Source organism: Microcebus murinus, chromosome 4, assembly GCF_040939455.1.
Source record: "Microcebus murinus isolate Inina chromosome 4, M.murinus_Inina_mat1.0, whole genome shotgun sequence".
In the NCBI taxonomy this organism is placed as follows: Eukaryota; Metazoa; Chordata; class Mammalia; order Primates; family Cheirogaleidae; genus Microcebus; species Microcebus murinus.
Genome location: NC_134107.1, coordinates 14,003,362 through 14,027,246, shown reverse-complemented (window position 1 = coordinate 14,027,246; position 23,885 = coordinate 14,003,362). Strand labels below are relative to the sequence as shown.

Sequence of the window (23,885 nt, the reverse complement as noted above, 5' to 3'; positions counted from 1 at the left end):
TCCTGCTCCTCGTCCTCTCCCCCCGCCCTCCACCATGGCGCCTAGCACAAGGAAGCGGAGCAGAGAGTCCGCAATTCTTTTCTAAGATTGTCTGATTAGAGGGTTCAAAGCCCCGGACAAGCCCGAGCCCGGCCGCTTTCTCCAGGGTGGCAGCAGGAGGGAGGATGCAGGAGGGCGCCAGACAATGTGATGGCGCGGCAACGTGGGAGCCCGGGGCTCCGATTCCAGCGGGCGGGGGAAGGGCGTCACCTAGCCAAGCCAGTCCCCGACTTGAGTTCGTCAGACCCGAGGCTCGCGCCCCAGGGCGGCCGAGTCCTCTTTGGGCGGCATCAGGTGCAAAGCCCGAAGCGCCGGACGTGCGCGCACGCGCCCCGGAGCGCGGCGCCCAGTCACCGCCCCTGCGCGCCGGCCCAGATGTCCCCTGGGATCTCCTCCGGCGCCCGCGGCCGGAGCGGGGGAGGGTGGAGGTCGGACACGTAGCCGGCCTCGCGGCGGGGCTCGACCCCATGCCGGCGGGCGGGGGAGCCGGGGACCCGCAGCTCCAGCCCGCCGCCTTCGAAAGATCCTACTGAGCCAATGGCAGGCGGGGCAACGCGACCCGATTGGTGCAGGCGCTCTGCTGATCACTGTGGAAACCCGGGCGGCGGGGAACGCGGGAGGATGCGGAACCCGGGGCGGGGGGAGCCGGAGGGGCGGGCGGAGGAGGCGTCGAGGCCCTGAGCTACCCCACAGTTTCTACTGGTGGCAAAAGTCCACGGCGGGCGGGCTGAGGGAGGGGCGGAGGAACGGGGCCGCTCGAGGGCGCTGGGAGCCAGGGATACTACGCCGGGAGCCGGGGATACTCCCGAGCGCGGGCGCGGAGGCTGGGGGAGGGGGCGCGGTGGGAGGAGGAGTAGAAGACAAAAGCCGAAAGCGAAGAGGGCCCGGGCGGCACACACCGGCCGGCAGGGCGCCGTCTGCGCAGCGAGCAGCCGGCGCGGGGAGGCCGCGCTGCACGGGGCACCCGGTGGCGGGCAGCATGGGGAAGGGGGGGAACCAGGGCGAGGGGGCAACGGAGCGCGAGTCGCCCATGCCCACCTTCAGCTGGGAGGAGATTCAGAAGCATAACCTGCGCACGGATAAGTGGCTCGTCATCGACCGCAAGGTTTACAACATCACCAAATGGTCCAGCCGGCATCCGGGGGGCCACCGGGTCATCGGGCACTACGCGGGGGAAGATGCTACGGTAAGGGTCTGGGGGCTCCCCAGCCACCCTTCTCTGCTGCAGGCCGAGTCAGGAGTCCTGGGTCTCTGGGCGCCAAACAGACGTCCAGCGCTAAATGGAGCTTGGGACGTCCAGGACGTCAGGAGGGAAGGAAAGCGAATCCCTGGCTCTCATTCCCCTGCCCCGAATCCTCCTCCTCTGGGCCAACTGGGCTGACGGGGTGGGGTCGAATTTTGGACCCCAGGAGGCAGCGCGGCGGCGGAGGTCCCAGCGGTGGAGAGCCGAGCAGGGTCTGCAGCGCGATCTGGGACCCACGCGTCCGCTCCTTCGGCCGGGTTCACCCGGAGCCAGGGACTCCCCAGAGGGGGCGCTCGGGCCCCGGGCGCCAAAACCCGGGCCTGGAAGATGGCCGCGCCTGGGCCCGGGGGAAAGGAGCGGGAGAGCAGGCAGCCAGGTGTGGGACTCGGCGCGCACCCGCGCTCTCCAGCCAGACTAGTGGGCAGAGAAGGAAAGCTCGTCCCGACCGGGCCTCGCTCCTGCTTGGACTCTTGTCTAAGGTCCGCAGTGGCTGCCTCCGAGCCTACTAGCTTGGGTTCCCACGCTCGCAAGGATTATCCTGACCCACTCCAAGGGTCTGCCCGTTTGGGGACCGGTTTGGGGAATTGGTGGCAAGAGAACCGGCTGGAGTTTGCAAAGCTCAGGTTGAGAGGGAACCTTAAGCTGGGCGGATTTAGCAGCACTAGGCTGCCTTGGCAACAGGTCTGTCTGCACCGCGGGTCACTCTCGGACATTCAACTCAATGGCCCTCTGTTTTTAAATCCTGCCAGGAAAGCCGTTCCCTCATCTTGCACTCTTAAAGGCAATGGGCCTCCCCAAATGAGCCAGGGCTCATTACCCACACCAAATGTGTGGCTCAGTGATTACACAGCACCCCAGCCACAGCACCCCAGCGTGGCCCCAGTCTGGAATCCTTGCATTTCCTTAAAGGTGCAGCTGGAGCCCCGGGGACTCCAATGGGCAAGAGGAGGAAGGAACTGGCAGGGAGGGAAGAAAGGGCTGTTCTTGGTGGCAGAGAGCTGGAGGCAGAGAAACAGGGTCTGGTGGGATAGAGAACTTGGGGAAGGTGAAGAGGGGAGGGGCAGAAAGGAGGGATAACTTGGCTAGATCCTTCCACCTAGAGGTCTAGGATGCTGACCTGTCCCTGGGCTTTGGTGTCCAAGCTGTGTAGGCCCAACTCTTGACCTCTTGCCATGGCGATGGGCCTAGGCAGGCCAGAGCAGGCTGCCACAACCCAGGCAGGTCAATGGCAGGGTGGCTTTGGTGAGCAGGGCCCAGGCTTATCCAAGGTTGAGACAAGGCCAGCCATGTGCCTATAGCCTACAGCTTTTAACCCCATCCTGTGGTACCTGGTTGTGGATGCTTCTCTAGCCTGGAGAGTTGGTGATGCTAATTAGAACTTGGTGGCTGTGAGCTTTTCGTATACCTTCAGTGTACTGTCTCAGTTGGACCTTTCCACAGCCCCATGAGGAGCTTGAGTAAAGGCGATTCCCAAGTAAAAGACCTTCTGGATCCTGGGTGGGATCTTCCCTCCATGTGTTGCTGGACTTGTGCTAGCCTGTTCCTGATTTCATAGGTAAATTGTGGAAGGTTCCTGCCCTGTCTGGGCCCTCCTTAAAAAGTAAAAAATGATGTATTTGGTCTGATTATTCGATATTGTTAAATAAATATATTTTCTTATGTGGATGCTCGGTCTGGCAACTGCCTTGAACTTTATAGTTTAATTACGATGAGAGATTGATTTCATCCTTGTTCTGGATGTCAAGTTCTGTGCTCACCTGACTTTAACAACGAGTTTCCTCCAAAAATCAGGTCTCAGATCTGTCCTGTCAGATGAAGAGGATGCCCTACTCTTCCCTTCCCCCTCCTCTGTCTCGTAAGTTTGTCTCATAAGGATGTAACCCTCTCTTCATTTCTGATCCTGCCCTGGTGCTTTTTGTGTAACTTTCATGGACTGTAAATCTAGCATCTTGGATGTTAGTTGCCTCATTCTAAGAAAGCCCAGGTAGAAACCAGCCTGGAATTAAAGAAAGATGTGATTGCTGGGCTCATCCATTTGCTGTTGTCGCTTGACTGAGCCTCCCTGCTTCTCTATAAGATACACCTGTACCTATTTCAGTGACACTGATTCATGGAGGAGCACTCCTTGAGCTGTAAGCACTAGGTAAATGAAATTGAGTATTCTTGGGCAAACAAGAATAAGAGCGGGAATTATGAAACAGCTGGAACGTAAAGAATGCAAAGAGGAATTTGGAAGAAAACATTTGCATCCCTGCTAGCTTTATTTGGTGTAGCAAGACATAAAAACAATCCCTGTTCCCCAAATCTAAAACTTTTGGGGCATGAAATACACTGATGGGGATATAGTTGAATAATGATGGAGTGAGCAGCTGGATTCTCTTTGGCATCTGTGCTTTAAAGTATCTGGGACCTGGTTGGAAAAAGGCCTTGAGCAGCAGGAGGGTGTAGGCTGTTGAGCAAGTGGCTTTGCTCCTTGGGGTGTAGACTTCTTCAGACCCTGCGGAGTGGCAGTTTATATAAATGGAAAGTTTGGGGAAGGACCGATCAGCTTGTAGAGGTTAGATCCCTTGGAGCACTGCCATGCACCGATCTGAGCTAATCACGGTGCAGTTATGTCCCAACAAGAGGCTGGGAAAAGAGGCCGGAAGTCAAGGAAGCCATTCGTGGTACAGTTGGGGGCTTCAATAGGGCATTTTCCTGTTTCTGAATAAGAAAAGACCTAAGTTGTCAGGACCCACCTCTTCTCCAAAAGGACGGGGTGACTGTCATTTAGTCCTTCTGCAGAAGTTAAACCTTGGTCTTGCGTATAGTAATAAAAGTTGCTTAACTTTTGCAGCTCACATAGCACGTTCGTACATCCTATCTCATTTCCCCCTCAGATCAGCCCTGTAGGTATCTCTCATTGCTCCAAGATACAGAAACTTCACTCAAGTGGCAGCGCTCAGAACTCAACTCAGGTTCTGCTGCCACCATGTCCTCCTAGCTCCCCTCCTCCCTTCCCTCCTTCCCTTCCTGTTTCTGCCTCTCTGATCTCTTCCTTTTGGTCCTCTGCTCTTCTCCTTTCCCTGCCTTGCTGTGGGCAAAAGGAGCCCTCGCCTGTGCCCCAAGAGTGTCTGCTCTTTTCATGGCAGTCCCACCCTGTGGAGTTGCCCCCACTTGGGACTGTTCATCTTCAGCAATGACTCATCAGTCATTCCCTGAGTATCTCTTTGGCTCTGAGCTGGGCCCCAGGCACAAAGATGAATAAATCACAGATAGTGACCTCCATCTACTAGATTTGATCTCTCTCTCTCTCTCTCTCTCTCTCTCTCTCTCAAGCTGGGGCTTGAGTCTGGACCCTCTACCTCTAGATACCAGCCCCCCTCCCCTTGTCTCAGCAGGTTTTCCTGCCCTGTCCACATGTATCACTTCTTAGAATCAAGGGCAGGTGAGAAGAAGCTAGAGATGTGTTTCATCTTTCAACCTGCTTCTATGCTGCCATTGTGAAAGAGCAGCGGATTGTAAGTGACACTCTGTCCTCCTCCACACAGGGCAGGAGGGCCATGGCATTTACTAGCAGAGGTCCTGGGTTTGAGTCCCAGCTTCATGAATTCTTAGGCCCGGAGGGCAGCTCCATCCCCCCAGCTGAGGCCTGGGTGGGAGCCCTCTGATGCAGTCTCAATGGGGGCTCCATGTCCAGCCCCAGCATCCCTGGGGAGTGGTTCAGAGATGAAAGTGGCAACAATTCCTTCATGTCCGGGTTGCCTTTGCAGGGGCCTCTCTCCTGTACAGCCCTGACCTTCCACCCCCAGGGAGTATATGTGACCTGTGTTAGTGGGGATGCTCTCACCACGGGACTCTGGCCCCCACCGGCCTCTGCCCCACCAGCCTCCATTGCATCGTTCCTTGGAGGGGACATGGCACGGGGCTCCCTGCATCTTCTTGCTGCAAGAAGGAAGTCAGCATCCCTGTCTGGCTCTTAATCTCCACCCAAGAACATGAGGTTCCCTCCTCTGCTTCTCCTTCCTCTTGGGTCACTTGTTCCACAGTGTCCCGGTCCCCAGGACTGCTGTCTGCTGCACCGTCTGCCCTAAGTCTGCTCCTTCTGCACTTCCCAAGGCCTGGGCCAAGTGCCCTGAGGTGTAACACTTGACTAGTTACCAGCCTTGCTCTGCGGAGGAGATGGGCACAGCCAGAAACAAGTCGTGGCAGCGGGCGCTCGGTGTGGGGGAGGGGCTGTGAGTTGCACCTGGAGTAGGGCAGAGCAGGAGCATGTCCCCATGGAGAGAAGTCGGCTGGCGTCAGGGCTGGGGGATGGCAGGACCGGAGAGTGCAAGGTACACTTAGGAACCTGGGTGTGCTAACCTTCCCACCCCCAACACACACCTGCCCTGCCTGTCCTGTCCACCTGCTCGCTGCTCCTTTTTCTTCCCTGTGTTCCTGGCCTTCTTCCTGGAAAGTCTTTGGCTTCTCTCCCTGTCAGACAAGGATGGAGCCTGGTTCCAATTCTTGTTCCAAAGTCAACGTTTGGGTTGGCCCCGTCTTGATTCACACCACGGCCTACCTTGCACCCGCCAGACGTCCCTGTAACCAAACAGCTGCAAGTGTGCGAGACACACTGATGGCAGGTTGAAGGGAGAGACACAAAAAAACGACTAACTCTCAGGGAAAAGGAAGCTCGTTTTGATTGAAGCCTTTGTGCTCACAGCGATAAATGTTCCAGGTAGGCACACCTGACTCGGACTCTGCTCAGCTAACTCCTCCAGTGTGACCCTGGGCAAGTGGCTTCACCAACCTACACCTCTTTTCTCATGTCTAAGACAGGACTTGCCTCACTGAGTTGGGTAAAGAGTAGCAGCTTATGTGTGCCAGCCACTGCTGCGGCTCAGGGCCAGCCTGCGACGTAAGCTCAGCAGATGGCAGCCGTGCCGGCCGCTGACGCGGGAGTGCTGGGGGGGGGGGGGGGGCTCTGGTGTCCCAGAGGCACAAGCCAAGTTGTGTGGAACAGTGGAAGAGGACAAGCGCCCGGACAGGACTGCAGAGTGGAGGCGTCTGCTGGGATCAGAGTGTGCAGAGCCGCGGGGTCCCGGCTTCATTCATCAGCCCATGAGCCCTCGTGCCCGGCCCCACTGCGGGCACTGGGCTTATCGCAGCGAACAAGGCGGGCGTGGTCCTCCTCTCGTGGCCCTGTTCCCCTGGAGGAGACGGGCTGCAGAGAAGTGAGCACGTTACACAGTCTTGACCTTGGCGACCGCGGTGAAGAGGATGCAACGGCAACGGCTCGGAGAAAGCCTCGGGTGGGAGAGGGCGGCTCCAGACGGGCGGCTGGGAGAAGCCTCTTGGAGGTGACGAGGAGACCGAGTCCCAAATGGAGCCCGCCCTGGTGTGGGGCGGAGCTTGGTGTGTTCAGGACCCTTCACGCCAGGCCTGCCGGAAAGCTGCCAGATCCACTGAGGACAACGAGCCAATGCAACAGCGCTCGGTCTTCTAAAATGGCAGGAAGCGTGGGAAAGAGGGGTCCCTGGAGGCCAGTGGACCTGAATTTGATCCTGTCTCTGCTCCATGGAGCCCAGCACTTCACTTCTGCGCTCCAGAGTCTGCAAAGTAGGGCTTGGGGCGTCAGGGAGGTGATGTGAACAGCGCTGGTGGCGTGCGGCCCCGGGGAGGGGAGCTGCCCGAGAGCCCCCTGCGATGGCCATGCAGCAGCCAAGGTCCAGGCAGGGCTCTGATGTCTGTCTGCTCCCCCGGGTTCCCCTGCCCACGGGTGGGGGGGTGGCGATAGGAGCCGAGGTGAATGCACTTGCGAATCGCTGAGTTCTGCCTTTCGATGAAACGCGGAGAGGAACCATTTAGTTATCAGCCGCTGCAGCTGGGCCTCAGGAAACCGCCCTGCCAAAGACTTCCCGTTCGTTTCCCAAGAGCCATGGTCTGATTCGAGGAGGACCAATGAAGGGGGTTTTTGCAGGCCCAGCCCTGGGGCCCTGAACTTGGCAGCTCCTGCCCAGCCTTTCCCAGGGCCATTTTGCAGAGGCCACCGAGGCTGGGGTGGGGACCAGCGCATTTCAGAGGAAAGAGGTGCGGTTCCAGGGCCCTGCAGGCTGTGAGGAGCTGCTCAGTGCCAGAACCCGGGCTCCCCACTGCCTGCCCGGGGCCCCAGGACAGCATGTCTTTTCTCTGAAGACGTGTTTGATCTGATCCTCTAACACCAGCCCTTTCTGCTCAGCTAGGGGGCACAGACACTTTTTAAAAAACGTACGCCAAGTTTTCTCCTGCACTAAGGGCTGGTTCATATGTCTGTTCTAGACACAAATAGAACAAAGACCGTTTAAAGGGACAATGCCAGGGATGCAGTAAGGACGCCAGAGGAGACTGGCAGGTACCCCTGGGAGATCCCCGGGTGTGCGGACAAAGAGATTTCGATGCTTTGTCAGCGCTTTCCTCTTCCCCTCATTGTCTTTAATTTTGAAATTTTCCAAACATACAGAAATGTCAAAAGAATAAGTGATTCTTCCTTCACCTGTTTAGGAAAAAAATAATAATAATAAGTGAACGCCTGTATATCCTTAACCAAGAAGCACTAATCTTAACATTTTGACACATTTGCTTTCTTCCTCTTTATGCATATGCGATTTTCTTTTGAAAATAAGTTGTATTATGTGAACTAAATTCTCATATAATATAAGTTGTGTTATTATATCCCTAAATTCTTCTGCATTATCTCCAAAGAACAAGATGAGACGCTTTAATGTAACGCTCTAACATAATCGTAATACCTTTGTCACATTTAAGAAAATGAATAGTAATTCATAGATATGATCTAATATTTAGCCCATATTCATATTTTCTCATTCCACCCAGAAAAAGTCTTGTGTAATTTGTATTTTTTCCCCCAAGTGAGAGTCTTTCAAGTGAAAGCACTGCCATTTTTATATCTTTTGAGTCTCATTTGTTTATTTATTTATCTATCTATTTATTTATTTTGAGAGAGTCTCGCTAGAGTAAGTGCCGTGGCGTCAGCCTAGCTCACAGCAATCTCAAACTCCTGGGCTCAAGCAATCCTCCTGCCTCAGCCTCCCGAGTAGCTGGGACTACAGGCATTCGCCACCATGCCTGGCTAATTTTTTTCTATATGTTAGTTGGCCAATTAATTTCTTTCTATTTATAGTAGAGACGGGGTCTCGCTCTTGCTCAGGCTGGTTTGGAACTTCTGACCTCAGGCAATCTGCCCACCTCGGCCTCCCAGAGTGCTAGGATTGCAGGCGTGAGCCACCGCGCCCGGCCTTGAGTCTCTTTTAATCTACACCATCCTCCCACAAGCCCACATCTTTTCCCCATTACGTTCATTTTTCGGCTTGTTTCTCATGGCGCAATGCGACATGTCCCCCAGTCCTAGCAATGCCACCAAACTTGGCTTGATGCAGGGTGAACACTGTTTACCGTTGGGACCTGCTTCTGCCACCGCTTGGGGCTGCCCTGTGCCAGCTCAGGTCTAGCAGAAACGTGTACGCTGCAAGGGACAGTGCCTGTAATGTTTTGTAGTGTAGACAGAAGACAACTGGGAGGAGAAATGCTAAACTGTTGGCACTGGTGCCACTTTCTAGGCGACATTTGTTTTCCTCTTTATTCCTCTGTACCTTTTCTAACTTTGCCAAAACTAGGCACGTTTTTACTTCATAATCGAGGACAAGGAGATTAAAAGGCATGACATGGTAGCAATGGTAGAGAGAGTTTGGAGAGTAATGTCAACAAAGCCAGGCACAATCCCACCACCCGAACACATATACAATGATAGTTTAGACCCTCCTGGGCGTGGTTCAGGAATGCTTTGTGCATAATTCTGCATTTTAATTTTTTAATTATTTTTTTGTTTACATGCTCTCGCAAGCACATTTCCGATGTAGTGCTCAGCCTTGTTCTTTTCACTGATAACCGTGGACATGTGGGTGAGGAACTGGTGAGAGGTGGTAGGTGGTGCAGTTTGTGCACTGCACAAGGCACCCAGCTCTGGTGCAGCTCAGGCTCAAGTCCTCCCTGAGCCCCGTGCCCACCCAATGCACCTCCCTGAAGGGGCACCTTTTCCTGACTTGCCCAAAGGCAGCCTGCAAATCTATCCACAGATCCTTGGCGGGCTCAGCATGCCACATGTAGGCGCAGATGCCAGGGCTCTGTCCTGGGGATGAGGCTGGAGACAGCAGAGGGGGCCGGATCATGCGAGATTCCGTTTGGTGTCTGAGTGTAGACACGGAGCTGCTGCTGGTCCTCCCTGAGGCCCGAGGAGCACACTGAGGGCCGGTCTAAGCCTCACCACCTTCCCCTCTGCTCCCTAGGATGCCTTCCGTGCCTTCCACCCTGACCTTGATTTTGTGCGCAAGTTCTTGAAGCCCCTGCTGATTGGTGAGCTGGCCCCAGAGGAGCCCAGCCTGGACCGCGGCAAGAACGTGAGTTGGGCCCGCAACCTGGGTGGGGGTGGGCGGGAGGGTCCCAGGACCAGAGTGGCCAGGGCTGAGGCAGAGACGTTTTGTCCAGCAGGAGCCACTGCTGATCCCCTGTGGTCAGGGAGGACCTCAGAACCTCCACTGGGAGCCGGGGCTTGGCGACAGCTAGTGACATCCCCTTTCTCCTGGCTGGATTCATTTTCCTCCTCCTTCCCTTCTTTCCAGAAAGGTACCAGATGCTGGGCCTGTACATGACAATCTAGGAAAAAGTGCAGAAACACTGATCAGATAATGACAAGTGTAGCTGCTTCAGGGTGTGGGGTCCGGGGGCACCTCTTTGAGAAGGAATGACCATTATGTCGTCGTTTCTTCATCTCTGCTATGGGCCAGGCACCCTCCCAGGTGCTGGGCTTCAGGGACAGAAATATGGAAAAATAACAGCACCTGAGGCCTCCTGGGGTTGTTTTGTTGAACAATGAAGTAGTGCATGTACCGGACCCCATGAAAGCGACAGGGCAGGGTACAATGTGCTGGAGGGGGTCTCTAATACTCCCCCTCGCTGGTCTCCTCCACTCTCCCCTCCGTCCCTGCCTTCACCTGCCCACATGTACCTGCCCCAGAAGCCTGGCTCTCCCTGGTCCTCAACCCTGTCCCTTCCCCAGGCCCATCTGGCCCAGCCTCACACCGGGCAGGGTGTGCAGGTCTGTAGCAGGCCTGCCGTGACCCGAGGGCTGAGGCTGGCACCGTGGAAGTCCGCTTCCCCGTCACTGGCAGGCAGGGCCCTGGAGCCTGTGTGGGGCCTGCGTGCCAGCAAGGAGGCTGGGTCCGTTTACTCACTCTGCCCTTGGGCCCTATGGTGCCCTCTGAGCTTGCCACCTCCCCCTGCCACCCAGGATGAGACATTCCCCGGGGAAGCCAGGTCCTTTCCCCCGTGAGCCCTTCCCACTCTTGCTGCCAGCCTGGGCTGGAGCCCCAGCGGGAGCCAGGCTGGACGCAGGGACTTTCCAGGCTGGACTCAGCCAGTCCTCTGCCACTGAATCTGGCCTTCCCAAGAGATGCAGGCTGCCCCGTGTGTCCTCTGGTGGCCAGTCCCCATTCCCCGTTGTGCCACTGCCCCGCTTCTCGCCTTTCCCTCCTTGCCTTCGCCCTGCCCATGCTTGTCTCCTGCCTGTCTTAGGAGGCTCTCAGCCCTCCCTCCCGCTGCGTCCCCACCCCCTACCCCAGCCTTGTCCCCCCATTCCCATCCAGGCCCCCTCTCCTGCTCTTGAGAGTCTGCGCCACGTGGCCCCCAGGCTCCCAAATCCGGCTTCCTCCACCCATAGGCTGCCAAAACCGCCCTGCCAAAACCGCACCTCGGACATGTCCCAGGGGTACCTGTAGCCTCCTATCTCCACTCTCCTCCCCCGCCTGCCTGGCCCCGAGTCTGCTCCTGTTCCAGCGTCCTCCTTTCTCCCAGTGATGCCATCGGTTCCCAGAGCCATCATGCTCCCTTCGCTCTGCCCCTGCCCCCCGGGCGCCAGGTGCCTGGCCTCAGCCCGCCTCCTCCTGCCTTCCCTGGCTCTCCGGGGCAGGGACTCCCGACCTGCACTAGTTGGTGTCACCCCCAGGCCCCAACCCCTCAAGACCCAACAGGGTGCCCAGAACAAGTGGCACAGTGTCGGGTGGTGGAAAATTCAAGGTGTGCTAAAATATACATATACATAACATAAAATTTACTATTTTAATCATATTTAAGTGTACAGTTCAGTGGCATTAAGTACATTCACACTGTTGTGCAACCATCACAGCTTTCCATCTCTTGAAAGATTTCATCATCCCAAATTGAAACTGTCCCCATTAAATGAACTCTAACAACCACCACTTTACTTCCTGTCCCTGTGAATCTGAGTTCTCTAGAGACTCATATAAGTGGAATCGCACAGTATTTATCCTTTTCTGTCTGGCTTATTTTATATACCATAATGTCCGCAGGGGTCATCCATGTTGTAGCATGTGCCAGAATTTCCTTCCTTTTCTAAGGCTGAATACTATTCCGTTGTGTGTGTGGACAGCATTTTGTTCCTCCATCTGTCAAGAGACAATCGGGTTGTCTCCACCTTTTGCTCATTGTGCATAATGCTGCTATGAACTTGGGTGTACATAAAATGCAAGTTTTTGAGTCGAATCCTTTCTCTGCCACTTAACTAGCTGTGGACAAATGCACAGGCCCCAGGGCTGTGCCAAGCAGTGGTAACGGCCGTCATTGTCGTGTGCGGTGGCCCAGCTCCTGCAGGGTTGAGGCTTGTGGGTTGGTCCCCTCTTGCCACCGCTTCTCCAGGGTGTGCAGTGGGTGTCGAGAAGCCGGCCCAAGCTGGCTGTCCCCTCCAGAGTGGCTGCGTGGCCAATCTCCTTCCCGGTGCCCTTACTCAACAGTCTCAGATCACCGAGGACTTCCGGGCCCTGAGGAAGGCGGCCGAGGACATGAACCTGTTCAAGCCCAACCACCTGTTCTTCCTCCTCCTCCTGGCCCACATCATCGCCATGGAGAGCATCGCGTGGTTCACCATCTTTTACTTCGGCAATGGCTGGATTCCTACCCTCGTCACGGCCTTTGTTCTTGCTACCTCTCAGGTGAGGCATGACACCCTCACCTATCACTTGAGGCCCCACACCCCCACCTGCCCCAGTTCACAGAGGGCCGGTGCCTGTCTCCTGGTGCTGTGATGGCATGTGTGACCCTTTCTCCCCAGGCCCAAGCTGGATGGCTGCAACACGATTACGGCCACCTTTCTGTCTACAAGAAGTCCATGTGGAACCACATCGTCCACAAGTTCGTCATCGGCCACTTAAAGGTAAGTGTCGTCAGCCCCGGGCGTCCGTCCCGTTGTCCCGTTGGTTGGCGGTTGGCGCAGTGCGATCACACTTCACTCTGAGGCCGAGACTCCTTTCTGCTCAGTGCTCTGGGGCTCCGGGGTGACAAGGCAGGTCTGCGCATGAGCCTTCTGGTGGCACCGGCTTTGCTGTGGGACACGCTGATCTTCTTGTCCTCAGACTTCCTGGGCCCCGTCTCCACACCAGATCAAACCCCCAAAACCACAATGTCCAATTACAAAGACAGGCACATGCCCTTTTTAATCTATTGGCTCAGTTGATTAGATCATTTGGAGCTCTTTAGCTAAGGACTTATCTAAAAAATTCCTTTTAGTCCGGGCCAGTAAAGCCGCAGCATCCGGATGGATTGCGCCTCCTTTTGCTGGGCGTGAGCTCGTCAATACAGTGCGTACCTCCTTTTTCCCCTCTGGTCCCTTTTTCCCAGGAAGTACAAAGTAACATTTGAAATGGCAACTCTCCTCAGTCTGCATTTTTGGTATACTCACTCCTCATGCATCACTTATGCTTTTAGCCTTATTTTAACCATTCTGTTAATATGAGTCCTTTGTCTTCAGCCATCTCAAATACTCTTTGGAAATATGTGGGGTAGGAAAAGTAGAAGCAGTCGTCATACCATGCCTTTGATAAGGGACATCAGACTATCGGATGGTCGGCTGAGCCAAAGGACGAAAGTCGTTTAAAACATACGTGGTGAGGCGGACCCACAGACGCTCAGCAAGTCTGTGAAAATCTGACCTTGAATTGCCAGTGGTTTGAGGCTGACCTAAGAGGTGTCATTTCCTCGGTTTTGAAAATAAGTCCTTGCCAGTTTTCTCTCTGAATCACACCATCCCCACCCCGGCCTACCCCAGTGGGGTCTAGCTGGTTCCCAAGAAAGGCTAGGGACTGAGGACTTCACCCTCCCCATCCCGGGTTGTGCTTAGCCCTCTGCGACCCAGGACACCTGGGCTCTTGGCCCGCTGGCTGCAGTTCGGGATGGGAGGAAGTCGCCACTGAGCTGGTCACCGGCTCCACAGCAAGAGGTTGGCCTGGCCCTGAGCCTGCAGCGGCCTGAGAACCTGGTCTCTTTCCAGAATCTCAGGGGTGAAGGCAGAGGGTGCACATAGTAGAGTGCTTTGTTTCATTTTATACCCTTTTCTTTCGGATAAAGCCCTCCTCGACCTCCTCTCCCCCACACACTTAACAAAGATGAGCTGTGTCCCGTTTCCAGACTCTGGGCAGGGAGTTCCTGCCCAGCGACCCCCAGTCCTTGAAGAGCCCTGGAGCACAGCTCTTGTGTCCGATGGAGGATGAGGCACAACAAAGGAGTGGCCTCTATGAAGAATGAGGATGACGGCAAACAGGTCCTTGGGCTTGGGCACGTGGTCTCCACACGTGGCTCACCAGTCCCTCCGGCTGTGTCCTTGGTGCTGGGTCGCAGAGCCAGGCCAGTGGCATGGACCTGTGGTGACTTGAGGGTACCCTGGAGTGAGGAGGTCACAGCTCGCCTGAAACCCAGCTCTGGCACTGGGCGGGCTCACAGCCAAAGTAGGCAAGCCTTTTAGACGCATCTGTGCCTCTGGTCCCCTTGCTGGGAGAGAAGTTGCTGGCTGTAGGGAGGTCCTCAGGGGCCTTGCCAACTCAGATGTTCTCACACAAGTGGGTGAGGCCAGGGAGCAGGTTGCCCAGGGCTTTGGGGAACCGGGACCCACTTCTGTCTGACTGCACTGTTGTCCCTGCTGTGGGATTTCATGTGAGCTCTCCACACCCTGACCTTCCCTTTGCCTTAAATAAAGCCCATGTCACATCCAGTGGACACTTCTTCCAGGGGGTGGCCTTTTGCAAAGACCGTTCTGAGCTTAAAACTCTTTCATTGTTCAGCATTATACTTGGGATAACATACAAACTTCGAGGCCAGTGCCGTAGAGACGACACTGTTGGAGGCGACAATCCACCAGCCTCTCCGCACGCAGCTCATCTCAGGCCACCAGGGCTGGGGGTAGGGTGGGGCAGGTCAGGCCCTCACCCAGGGCGCCCAGTATAAGGGGATACCACACAAACTCAGAAGTCAAGATAAATAGTGTTTTAATGCAATATTTTCTGTTTGTTTTTTATATTTTTAACAGAAATCTATATAATTATAATATGCTTTTAAAAATAAAAATTAATGCAAAAATTCTCAATGAAAAATATCAAAATTTTAAATAAAAGGGCTGAACTGAGGCAAATGGAAAAACATGCACCCCTCTATACATGGTGGTGTGTCAATTTTTTAATGGTTGATTTGGGTTTCCCCCCCCCCAAAGCATTAAAGTAGTTGAAAAAATGCTTCAAAGTTGAGAAGTTGAAAAAGTCACAACATTCTAGGTTTAAATGTTCTACTTATCCCAAAAGAGAATTTATTATACTTTTTACTTCAGTTTAAGATAATTAAAAATTATTCAAGCTCATTAGTTGGTTGACAGAAATCATCAAACTCAGCAGTTTTCTCAATTGAAAATGAGACCCACCAAAAAGATTTTAAAAATGACTTTGTGGGTGGCTCACGCCTATAATCCTACCACTTTGGGAGGATGAGGAGGGAGAATCACTCGAGCTCAGGAGTTTGAGAACAGCCTGAGCAAAATCGAGACCCTCATCTCTACCAAAAATAGAAAAATGAGCCAGGTGTGGTGGCACATGCCTACAGGAGGCTGAGGCTGGAGGATCGCTTGAGCCCAGGAGTTTGAGGCTGCTGTGAGCTAGGATGACACCACGGCACTCTAGCCCGGGCAACAGAGTGAGACTCTGTCTCTAGATAAATAAATATATTTTTTTTTAAAAAAAGAAAATTATTTTTTCCATGAGTTTGCTTCCATTAAGGCCAGGAGTGCACATTTCTCCTCTTGTCTCGGGCTCTGATATGGCCCCACCCAGCACTGCTGCTGGTCAAGGTCCTACCAGGGAGCTTTCCTTTGGCTTCTGGAACATTCTACACTCCCCCTTTCCCTCCCAGGGCCTTCACCTAGTCCCGTCCCTCTGTCGGGGAAGCACCCGTCACTCTGCCCGGCCACCTTCTCCGGCTCTGCGGACACATCTCATGTGGTGTGAAGGGGTGGACATGCCCTGGCAGCACCCTGGGGGCGAGGCTTTGTCTCTGGGTTCACCACTTCACCCCCAGGGCCACACACACAGCTGGCGCACCCCATTCTGGGGACGCTCGGGGCTGAGCATTGTTGCAGAGCAGGGAGGGCTTTATTGGTGCCCAGGAGGAGGGGTTTCTGAAGGACAGGAGGGCTTTGCCTAGCAGAGAAGTATGGAGAGAATCATGGCAGAGGAGTGGCAGGGATAAAAAGTGTTTCATTCCAGCTCATCCTGTGTCCAGGGAGCTCTGGGACTGCCCCGTCCTGCTGACTTTGCTCACAGCTCGTCTTTCTTTCCTGCATTTATTCATTCGAAAATGTCTCTTGACTGGCATACTCTAAACATCATGCTTACTTGTGACATACCTCGTCCCTCAGTCTCTTTGTACCAGAGACTTTTCCATTTGGTTCTTCCCAGGATTTTTGTGCCTTTTGGCTACAAATGCCAGTATGTCATCTGATTCCTCAAGCCTCTAAGCTCTCACTCTCTGATTTTTTTTTTTTTTTTTTTCCTCTGATGGGGTTTGACGCCTCCCTGCTTCCAGGGGCCTGAGGTCACTGCAGAGGCCACAGCTGTCCGTTGCTGCTCCCACCCATGGCTCAGTGTCCAGAGACCATGTTTGTGCCAAAAGCATCTTCCAAGTAAAATGTTTGTTTAGCAAATAGTCCTTTGTAGATGGCCAAAGCGTTGACCTGGCCAGAGTTCACCGGCGCAGTCCTGATGCCGAAGGGTCAGAAAAGTCCGTTTTCTTCCATGCACTGCCAGGCCACATAGCTGACGGCCCTCAATCCGCAGAATGTCCGGAGCTTGAGCTGATGAGACAGAAATCCGCGGCCTCAAAATAAACACCGTGTTATGCTTCTTGTCTCATGGAATCTTAATTTTATTTCTTAGAACCAGGGAAGCTCTTCCTGGTTCATGTTAGCAATTGTCTACTAAGCCCTCCCAATGGCCTTCGAATCTCAGTGTTCACCCCTCAACGTAGCGGCATGTCTGAGCTCTCCAAGAACAGGGACCACTTGTGGTCTTCTTTTTTTATTTTTAGAAAAAGGTGTATTGAGATATAACTCACATTCAAATTTCCCCACTTCAAGTATACAAATCAATGACTTTGTCCAAATGCAGGGATTTATGCAACTATCTTGACAGTCAATTTTAGAGCACCTTCGTCAGCCCCAAAAGAAACCCCACACCTCCTAACCATCACAGCCCAACCCCCTCGTCCCCCGCCGGACCCTGGCCCCAGCCCTAGGCAGCCAGTCATCTTTCCTTGTACGGACGTTCTTATTCTGGACACCGCATATCAATGGAATCGTGTAGCATGTGATCTTTTGTGGCTGGCTTCTTTTACTTCATGTAATGTTTTAAAGTCCATCCACATTGTAGCATGTGTCAGTAATTCATTCCGTTTTATGGTGTGGCCAAACAGTATTTCATTGCATGGATATGCTGTCTTTTGTTTATCCATCCATCTGTGGATAGACATTTGGGCTGTTTCTACTTGGGGTTATTTTGAGGAATGCTGCTGTGGACACTCCTATACAAATTTGGTGTGGACATGTTTTCGTGTCTCTTGCGTGGACACCCGGGAGAGAAGTTAGCTGGATCATGTGGTGGGGACCACTTACTGTCCCTGCAACCCCTTCACCTTGCACTACACTGGTGCACAGAGGCGTGTGGCGGACGGGTGGGTGTGGAAGGCTCCGTCCCGGGTGTCGGTGGAGAGGCAGACACCGCCCCCCGCACCTGCCGAAGCCCTCGCCATGCGGTCCCACACCAGCATCCCCACCCGCCATCACGGCCTTGTGATTGGGGAAACTGAGGCCTGGAGGTGTGAAGTGACTTGACTCCATTTGGGGCTGCCGGTGCTCTGTGGGCTCAGTGGTGGCGGGGCTGTGCTCTGACTCTTGTGGGGCCCAAGGCACTGCCCCTGAGTGCTGGCAGTGCTAGGAACTGGCCCCGAATGGGTCCCATCGCAGGCAAACCAAGGTCCCCATCCGATGGGATGGCATTGCTCAGCCCAACCCCTCTCCCCACGCAGGGTGCCTCCGCCAACTGGTGGAACCATCGCCACTTCCAGCATCATGCCAAGCCCAACATCTTCCACAAGGATCCGGACGTGAACATGCTGCACGTGTTTGTCCTGGGCGAGTGGCAGCCCATTGAGGTATGACGAAGGGGATGGCGTTGGCCTGAGCCGGGAGCAGGTGAGGAATCCCGCGGGGTCGACACTCGGCCAGGCACATCCGCACCTGGGGTCACACGGGAAAGCTTTCCCAGGCACCCTGAACTGTTCAGCTGGGATTTATATGGAATGGGCTGGTGTCCTTATCGGAGTGCCGGATGCCTGCCGGGATCCCTCCCAAAGGCTGGGGGAGAGGTTCCCCGGCTGGTTTCTGCTCAGGGCAGAGGGAAACCTGGTGCCAGTTTATAAGAAGGCAGGACTCCAGGGCTCAAGCTTGGTCCCCAGTGGGCAAGCTCACATTTCAGAAACTTTATTTGGGGAATCACAGTCCTCTATGCTGGGAGGAACCTCAGCGTGGCCTGGTCCAACCTGCTTCACCAGTAGATGAAAAATCGAGGGAACACACTTGGTACAAACATTTACATAGTATAGAAATACGCAGAATTAAAAAGTGATCTCTTATTGTCTCCACCACCCCCTCTTGGCCTCAAATTTCATGCCCTTGCAGGTTCCTACTGTGAACAAGATACTATATATCCTTGCAGATATGTTGTATGTGTGTATAAACATGCGTATAGCTGTTTCTTTACAAACGAAAGTTCTAAAAAATTATACCTTCTCTTCTGAAACTCGCCGCCTCTCCAAATGGGGCCCCTTTCCCCAGAGTTCCAAGCAGATCAATTTCGTCCTTCTCAGTGGCTGTGCGGTATCCTGTTGTGTTTCTCTACCTTCACATAACCTACATTATTTTACAAGGCAGGAAAACTGGGTGTTACTGATTCTTAATTTCTTTCGAATAAAAGCACCCCCAATGCCTTTAAAGAATGTCCTTAACATTTTTTTTTTAAGTAGAGCCTCTATGTTACGGTTTAATTTACATATGCTTTGCTTTTTGGAAACACACTGATGATGTAAACCACAGTTTAGAAAATCGTTGTCACTTGTGTGCAGATATTAAATTAAGATCACAGTGCTATGCACAAGGTAGCATTCGATGCAAATCTGCCAAGAGAGGCGAACTGACCCTCAGTAAGGAGGAATGTTGTGAATGAAGTAGTTTTCTGGGCGGTGTTGGCGTTCAAGGCTTGGAACAGGGAGAGGAGAGAGCCTGGTCCCCCAGTTCTGGTTTGTACTCCCCCCAGACCCTGTTTCATTTCCACCCAAGAGATCATCTGAACAGAAACATGGGTTTTCTGTGACATAACCAATTCCCAGGAAATTAGCCAAAATTCTGTACTTTGGAAGCATTAGGCCTCTCTGGCTTGGCAGGGATTTTATTTTCTGCCAATGCATGCTTTTGTTTTTCTAGGAAACAGTTCACTAGCTTTGCTGATTAGAGGTGTCCAGGCAGCAGAGCTGACGAACCTGGGGCCTTCTGATAAGTGGAGACAAAGGCCTCGCCTCTCGGTGAGGCTTGGTGTTGCAGGGCCCTCGGCTGTCCCGACAGACGTTCTCTGTGTCCCCAACAAAGAAAACCCGGTCCCGCCAGCCGTGCTGGCAAGGAAGCGTCTTTCCTCTTGGCATGGTGGCCGGTGAAACCTCTTCTGACATTTCCTCGCCCCCGACATTTCTCAGATGCCGGCCTTGGGCAGGGGCCGAGGCGGGAGCCTCTGGAGATCTGGCCGTCCAGTTGCCAACAGTGCTGGGCAGTCCAGCGCCACAGTGTTCTGTGGAGACTTTACCGTCACACACTCGCGGGGGCACAGGTCCAGTTTCCTGGGTTCCCAGTGGAACTGTGCCCCGGGGCCCACAGGGCCATGCTGCCCCAGAAGGAACACTGGTTTCTTGACTAAGGTGACAGTGGGTCTGATAGCACTTGTCACATGTCAGGGACACCCACCTGGCTCCGGACAGCCAGGCTTCAGCGTCTTGAGCCACCATCCTGGCCTCCTGAGCAAGGACGCCTGCCAGGGCTCTCATCTCTGGGCACAGAACAAGGCAGCCCAGGGGGCTGCCCCACACCGGAACTGCGAACAGCAGGCGGGTAGGAAAGCCCTTTTCCCTAGGTAGTTAGCCTTTTGGTCTTGTTCATGACATGCAGGAGGGTTTTTTGTTTTGTTTTGTGTAGCAAAAGGTATTCACTTCACCCCCTGGAGATTCATTCCCTTTATGCATGCTATTTTTAGTTCTTTATGGTTTTGCTTCCAAATATGTAACTTTTGCCCAGCGGGATTTGGTGAGATGATTTTCTGCCTTCATATTTCTCCAGAGTCAGCCGGTTTTCCCAGCACCCCTGGGCGTCGCCTCGCCCCTCCGTACGCTGCAGTGAGCTCTCCTGAGCCTGTGTCTAGGCTGGGCTGGGCTGTCTGGCCTCTCCCAGGCCACGGTCTGGGTGGCTCAGGAGTCACAGTCATCCGTCCTTGGCACTTCAGTCATTGTAAACGTGTAGTGGGGTGACTCTCCCCTTCTCGAAAGAATTTCCATCATTGCATTCCGCCTTCCCACCCAGGGACAGGCACCTGTTCCTGTCACTCAAGTTTGCTTTTCTTTCTCTTGAGGAAGTTTTTATATGTTTCTTTATAGTCTCGTGGGTGTTTCTTTTTAAATTTAACCCTTATGTGTTCTATATTTTTGTCACCGTGGTTGGGGCTTGGGGTTTCTCCAGCACTGGGGAAAGCAGTCGGTATGGGGCCAGGTACCTATGTCCAGCCAGTGTCTCTGCAGCAATTTTAGTTGGTTTTTGGTTGATTCTTGAGTTTCCTGGGTACATGAAACTATCCTTGAAAATCATGAAAATTTAGACTTTTTCTAATAACTCCTTTGGGTTTTATTACGTGGACTGGAACTTTCAGAGCGAAGTTAGATAGCAGTGAGATCGCTGGCAGTCTTGTCTTGCTCATCCTCTTTTTCGGCCCCGCTATTGAGGGGAACAGGGAAGCGGCTCCCTTTAGCACCGTAAATGGGCCCTCGAGAGCCGCGAGCGTCTCCGCCTCCCTGCCGGGGATCTTCCTCCTCCTCCCATCCGGGCAGCCGTCCCAGCCTCTGCCTGTCCGCAGTGGACCCCCCGGCTCCCCGCTTCAGGCGGACCTTCATGAACAGGCCACAGCGGCCATTCCCCGCCAGAACACGCGTGCCCTCCTCCCGGGACCTTGGACTGGGATCTTGCCGTTCTGCCCATGCTGCCGAGGCCGAGCTGCTCGTTTCTCTCAGTGTGAGTGTGCAGGTTCCCAGAGGCAGAGACTGGGCTTCGCGACAGCTCCCCTTCCCCCAGCCCTGGACAGACAAGGAAGGCCCTTGTCATTCCGCAGACATTTTGTTCCAAAGCTGAAAAGTCCTCTCCACATGGCCCTGGCGGCCCGCCAGGCCCTCGTCTGAGCCTGGCCTTAAGGTCCGTGGAGAAGAGGGTCAGGCCGGCCACCAGGGCTGAGCATAACTCCCTCCCTCTGCCCCTGGCCTGCAGCCCCGGCTATCAGCCTCGGCTTGGGAACATACTGTCCCTGTTCAAGGCGAGCTGCGTGTGTGCCACCATCTCCTTTTTGAGGTCCAGCCACACCAAGCCGCCCACAGCCTTGCCTGCAGCCCACCTGGCGAAAGTAATGTTTGTCTCCCCTGCCTCTCCCGCTCCGCCCCATAGCCCTGCCTGCCAGGCTTACCCTGTGAGTGAGGGGCTCCACTGGAGGAGGGGAGGGTGCAGGCGTGCGGCCCGTGGAGAAGAAACCTGCCTGTCGCTGAGTGAGTCTGCGGGCCGGCACTGCGTGAGCGCCGTGCACGTGCAGCATCACTTAGTCCTTGCCGAGCCCGGGAGGCAGGAGCTACCATGGACGGGACAGCTAAGGGCAAGAGAGATGAAGGGGCTCGCTCAAGGTGACAGCTGGCAGAAGGCAGCCCAGCGTCCCAACCCAGCCCCCGTCTGGCTCCTGGGTCCTGGGGACCCTGCCCGGGGCCTCCGCCTGGCAGGCGCTTGGGAAACGTGTGTGTTGGGCGGCTCCAGCTTTCTGATGGGTTAGGAAGCGAGGTGCTCACCCTCCTAGCTTAGTACCTTCTAAACTACCTCTCCCCGTCCCTCCCCTGCTCCCGAGGCGTGTTGTTGGCACGGAACTGAGCGTGTGAAAAATGAGAGCAGAGAGTTAGCCGCAGGGCAGGGCTTGACGTCTCCAAACCTGCAGTCGTACTTTCCGGGTTTCGGAGGGGAGCGCTGAGGTCAGCCTGGCCCTGGCAGCCCCCCAGCGGCTGCCCTGCCCAGCCTCCCATCGAGGTGGGAACGGACGCACAGTGGTGCCTCAGTGTGTTGCTACACACACACACACACACACACACACACACACACACACACACATGTGTGTGACTAACACTTCAGTGCTTTTTTTTTTTTTTTGAGGCAGAGGCTCACTCTGTTGCCCGGGCTAGAGTGCCGTGGCGTCAGCCTAGCTCACAGCAACCTCAATCTCCTGGGCTCGAGTGATCCTCCTGCCTCAGCCTTCCTGGAAGCTGGGACTACAGGTGTGCGCTACCATGCCCGGCTAATTTTTTCTATATTTTTAGTTGGCCAATTAATTTCTTTCTATTTTTAGTACAGACGGGGTCTCGCTCTTGCTCAGGCTGATTTCGAACTCCTGACCTTGAGCGATCTGCCCGCCTCAGCCTCCCAGAGTGCTAGGATTACAGGCGTGAGCCACCGCGCCCGGCCTTTAGTGCTTTTATGTCCACTCCATCTGCTGGTCTCGCAACGGCCCTGTGAGGTGCCTGTTGAACCTCCACTTTGCAGCAAGGAACCCAAAGCTCAGGGGAGTGAAGCAATTTACTCACAGAACAATTTGCCTCCCCAAAGCAGGGACCCTCAGAGGCTGATTCTGAAGCCTGCCTCTGCCCGGGGCTAGGGCCCCCGTGGTTTCCAGAGGTCAGTTTGGGGCACAAGTTAGAGCCAGTAGTACTTACCAGCTGGGGACAGCTGGGGAGCTATCATCTCAGTCATCCCCCCAAAGTTCACCATAAGCAGTGAGAACAGTGTGCTCACTGTGCAAATGCAGCACGAAACGACCTCCCCGGGTCCTCCCCCTGCCCCCACAGCAGTGTGGCCAGCCCACAGTCCCTCCAGGGGGACCCTCCAGCCCCTGCTGACCTGCCTGGACTGCCCTGGGTGCTCACACCCTGTGCAGAGCCAGGGAAGCCCCAGAGGGTGGCAGAGATGTGGGGAAGGCTCCGGCTAGGGCTGGAGAAGCCACACACAGACGCTGGGCTCCCCGGAACCCTGGGCCCCTGCAGGCCCCCAGAGTATCCACCTCGGGGGACACCCTCCCCAGTGTGGCCCCTCAGCCCCCTCCATCCACTGGGGACTCATCAAAGGCTCCCTCGGAGGCCTCCCTGGCTCTGTCCTCTCCCAGGCCAGCCGCAGCCTGGCCTTAATGACGGTCTGCGTGCAGACAGTCAGACTTTCTGGGCATGCCCGCGCTCGGGAGGCCACACAGAACAAAGGGATTGTTCCTGGTGGTCCTTCAGCTGGGTGCACCGTGACCACGGCCACTGGGGCCAAGACGCAAGTCCTGGGGCCAGGCTGGACTTTGTTCCCACCATGGCCTCTGCCCTTCAGGAGTCCATGGGCTCTCCCTGTGATTTTTTTTGTGGTTTTGCTTTGTTTTGTTTTGTTTTTAGCTTCCAGGAATACTGGGTCCATCCCTGTGATTTGACAATCACTTCCTGCTCTGTGTTTTCATCTGGACAATCAGGGCATGGCCTAGATGCCATCCAAGGTTTCTCCCATCTGTAACTCGCTTTGATCTCCTGACTGCAATGGGCGGGACTGGACGCCATCAGAGGGGCGGCTCTGGCCTTCAGATGGGGTGTGGCACGGGGGCAGCATCCTGGGGCAGCACTGACATCTGTGCCCCTTTGCACAGTGGCCCCTCCTACCAGCCAGTGATCCGGAGGCTGGCCAAGGCTCCCCGGCCAAGGGCCCCCTCAAATGCAGGGTTGCAGCTCCGTGAGCGGCAGCGTCGGTCAGACTCACCTGTTGGCTCCAAGCCCGGGCTCCCACTCGGCCCCGCATTATTATCTAGATGAGCACATGCCACTCAGCGAGCGGCATCTGTAGTCT

General features: G+C 54.8%; 2 protein-coding genes across 3 annotated transcripts in view; one reads left to right on the top strand and one right to left on the bottom strand.

The window, feature by feature from the left end:
• The window catches only part of TMEM258 (transmembrane protein 258), a 108,124-nt gene that overhangs the window by 82,997 nt on the left and 1,242 nt on the right, over window positions 1–23,885 (bottom strand). The gene's annotated exons all lie outside the window — the stretch shown is intronic.
• The window catches only part of FADS2 (fatty acid desaturase 2), a 31,274-nt gene continuing 8,303 nt past the window's right edge, over window positions 915–23,885 (top strand). Inside the window, exons 1-5 of one of the 2 annotated variants that reach the window (XM_012778263.2) lie at window positions 915–1,225; window positions 9,589–9,699; window positions 12,109–12,306; window positions 12,426–12,527; window positions 17,711–17,836. In XM_012778263.2, the coding sequence (XP_012633717.1) occupies window positions 1,019–1,225; window positions 9,589–9,699; window positions 12,109–12,306; window positions 12,426–12,527; window positions 17,711–17,836 (744 nt within the window). In that variant the 5' untranslated portion in view covers window positions 915–1,018. Of the gene's footprint in view, window positions 1,226–6,420; window positions 6,866–9,588; window positions 9,700–12,108; window positions 12,307–12,425; window positions 12,528–17,710; window positions 17,837–23,885 lie in introns of those variants that run through there. The other variant, XM_076001829.1, reaches the window with a different exon arrangement.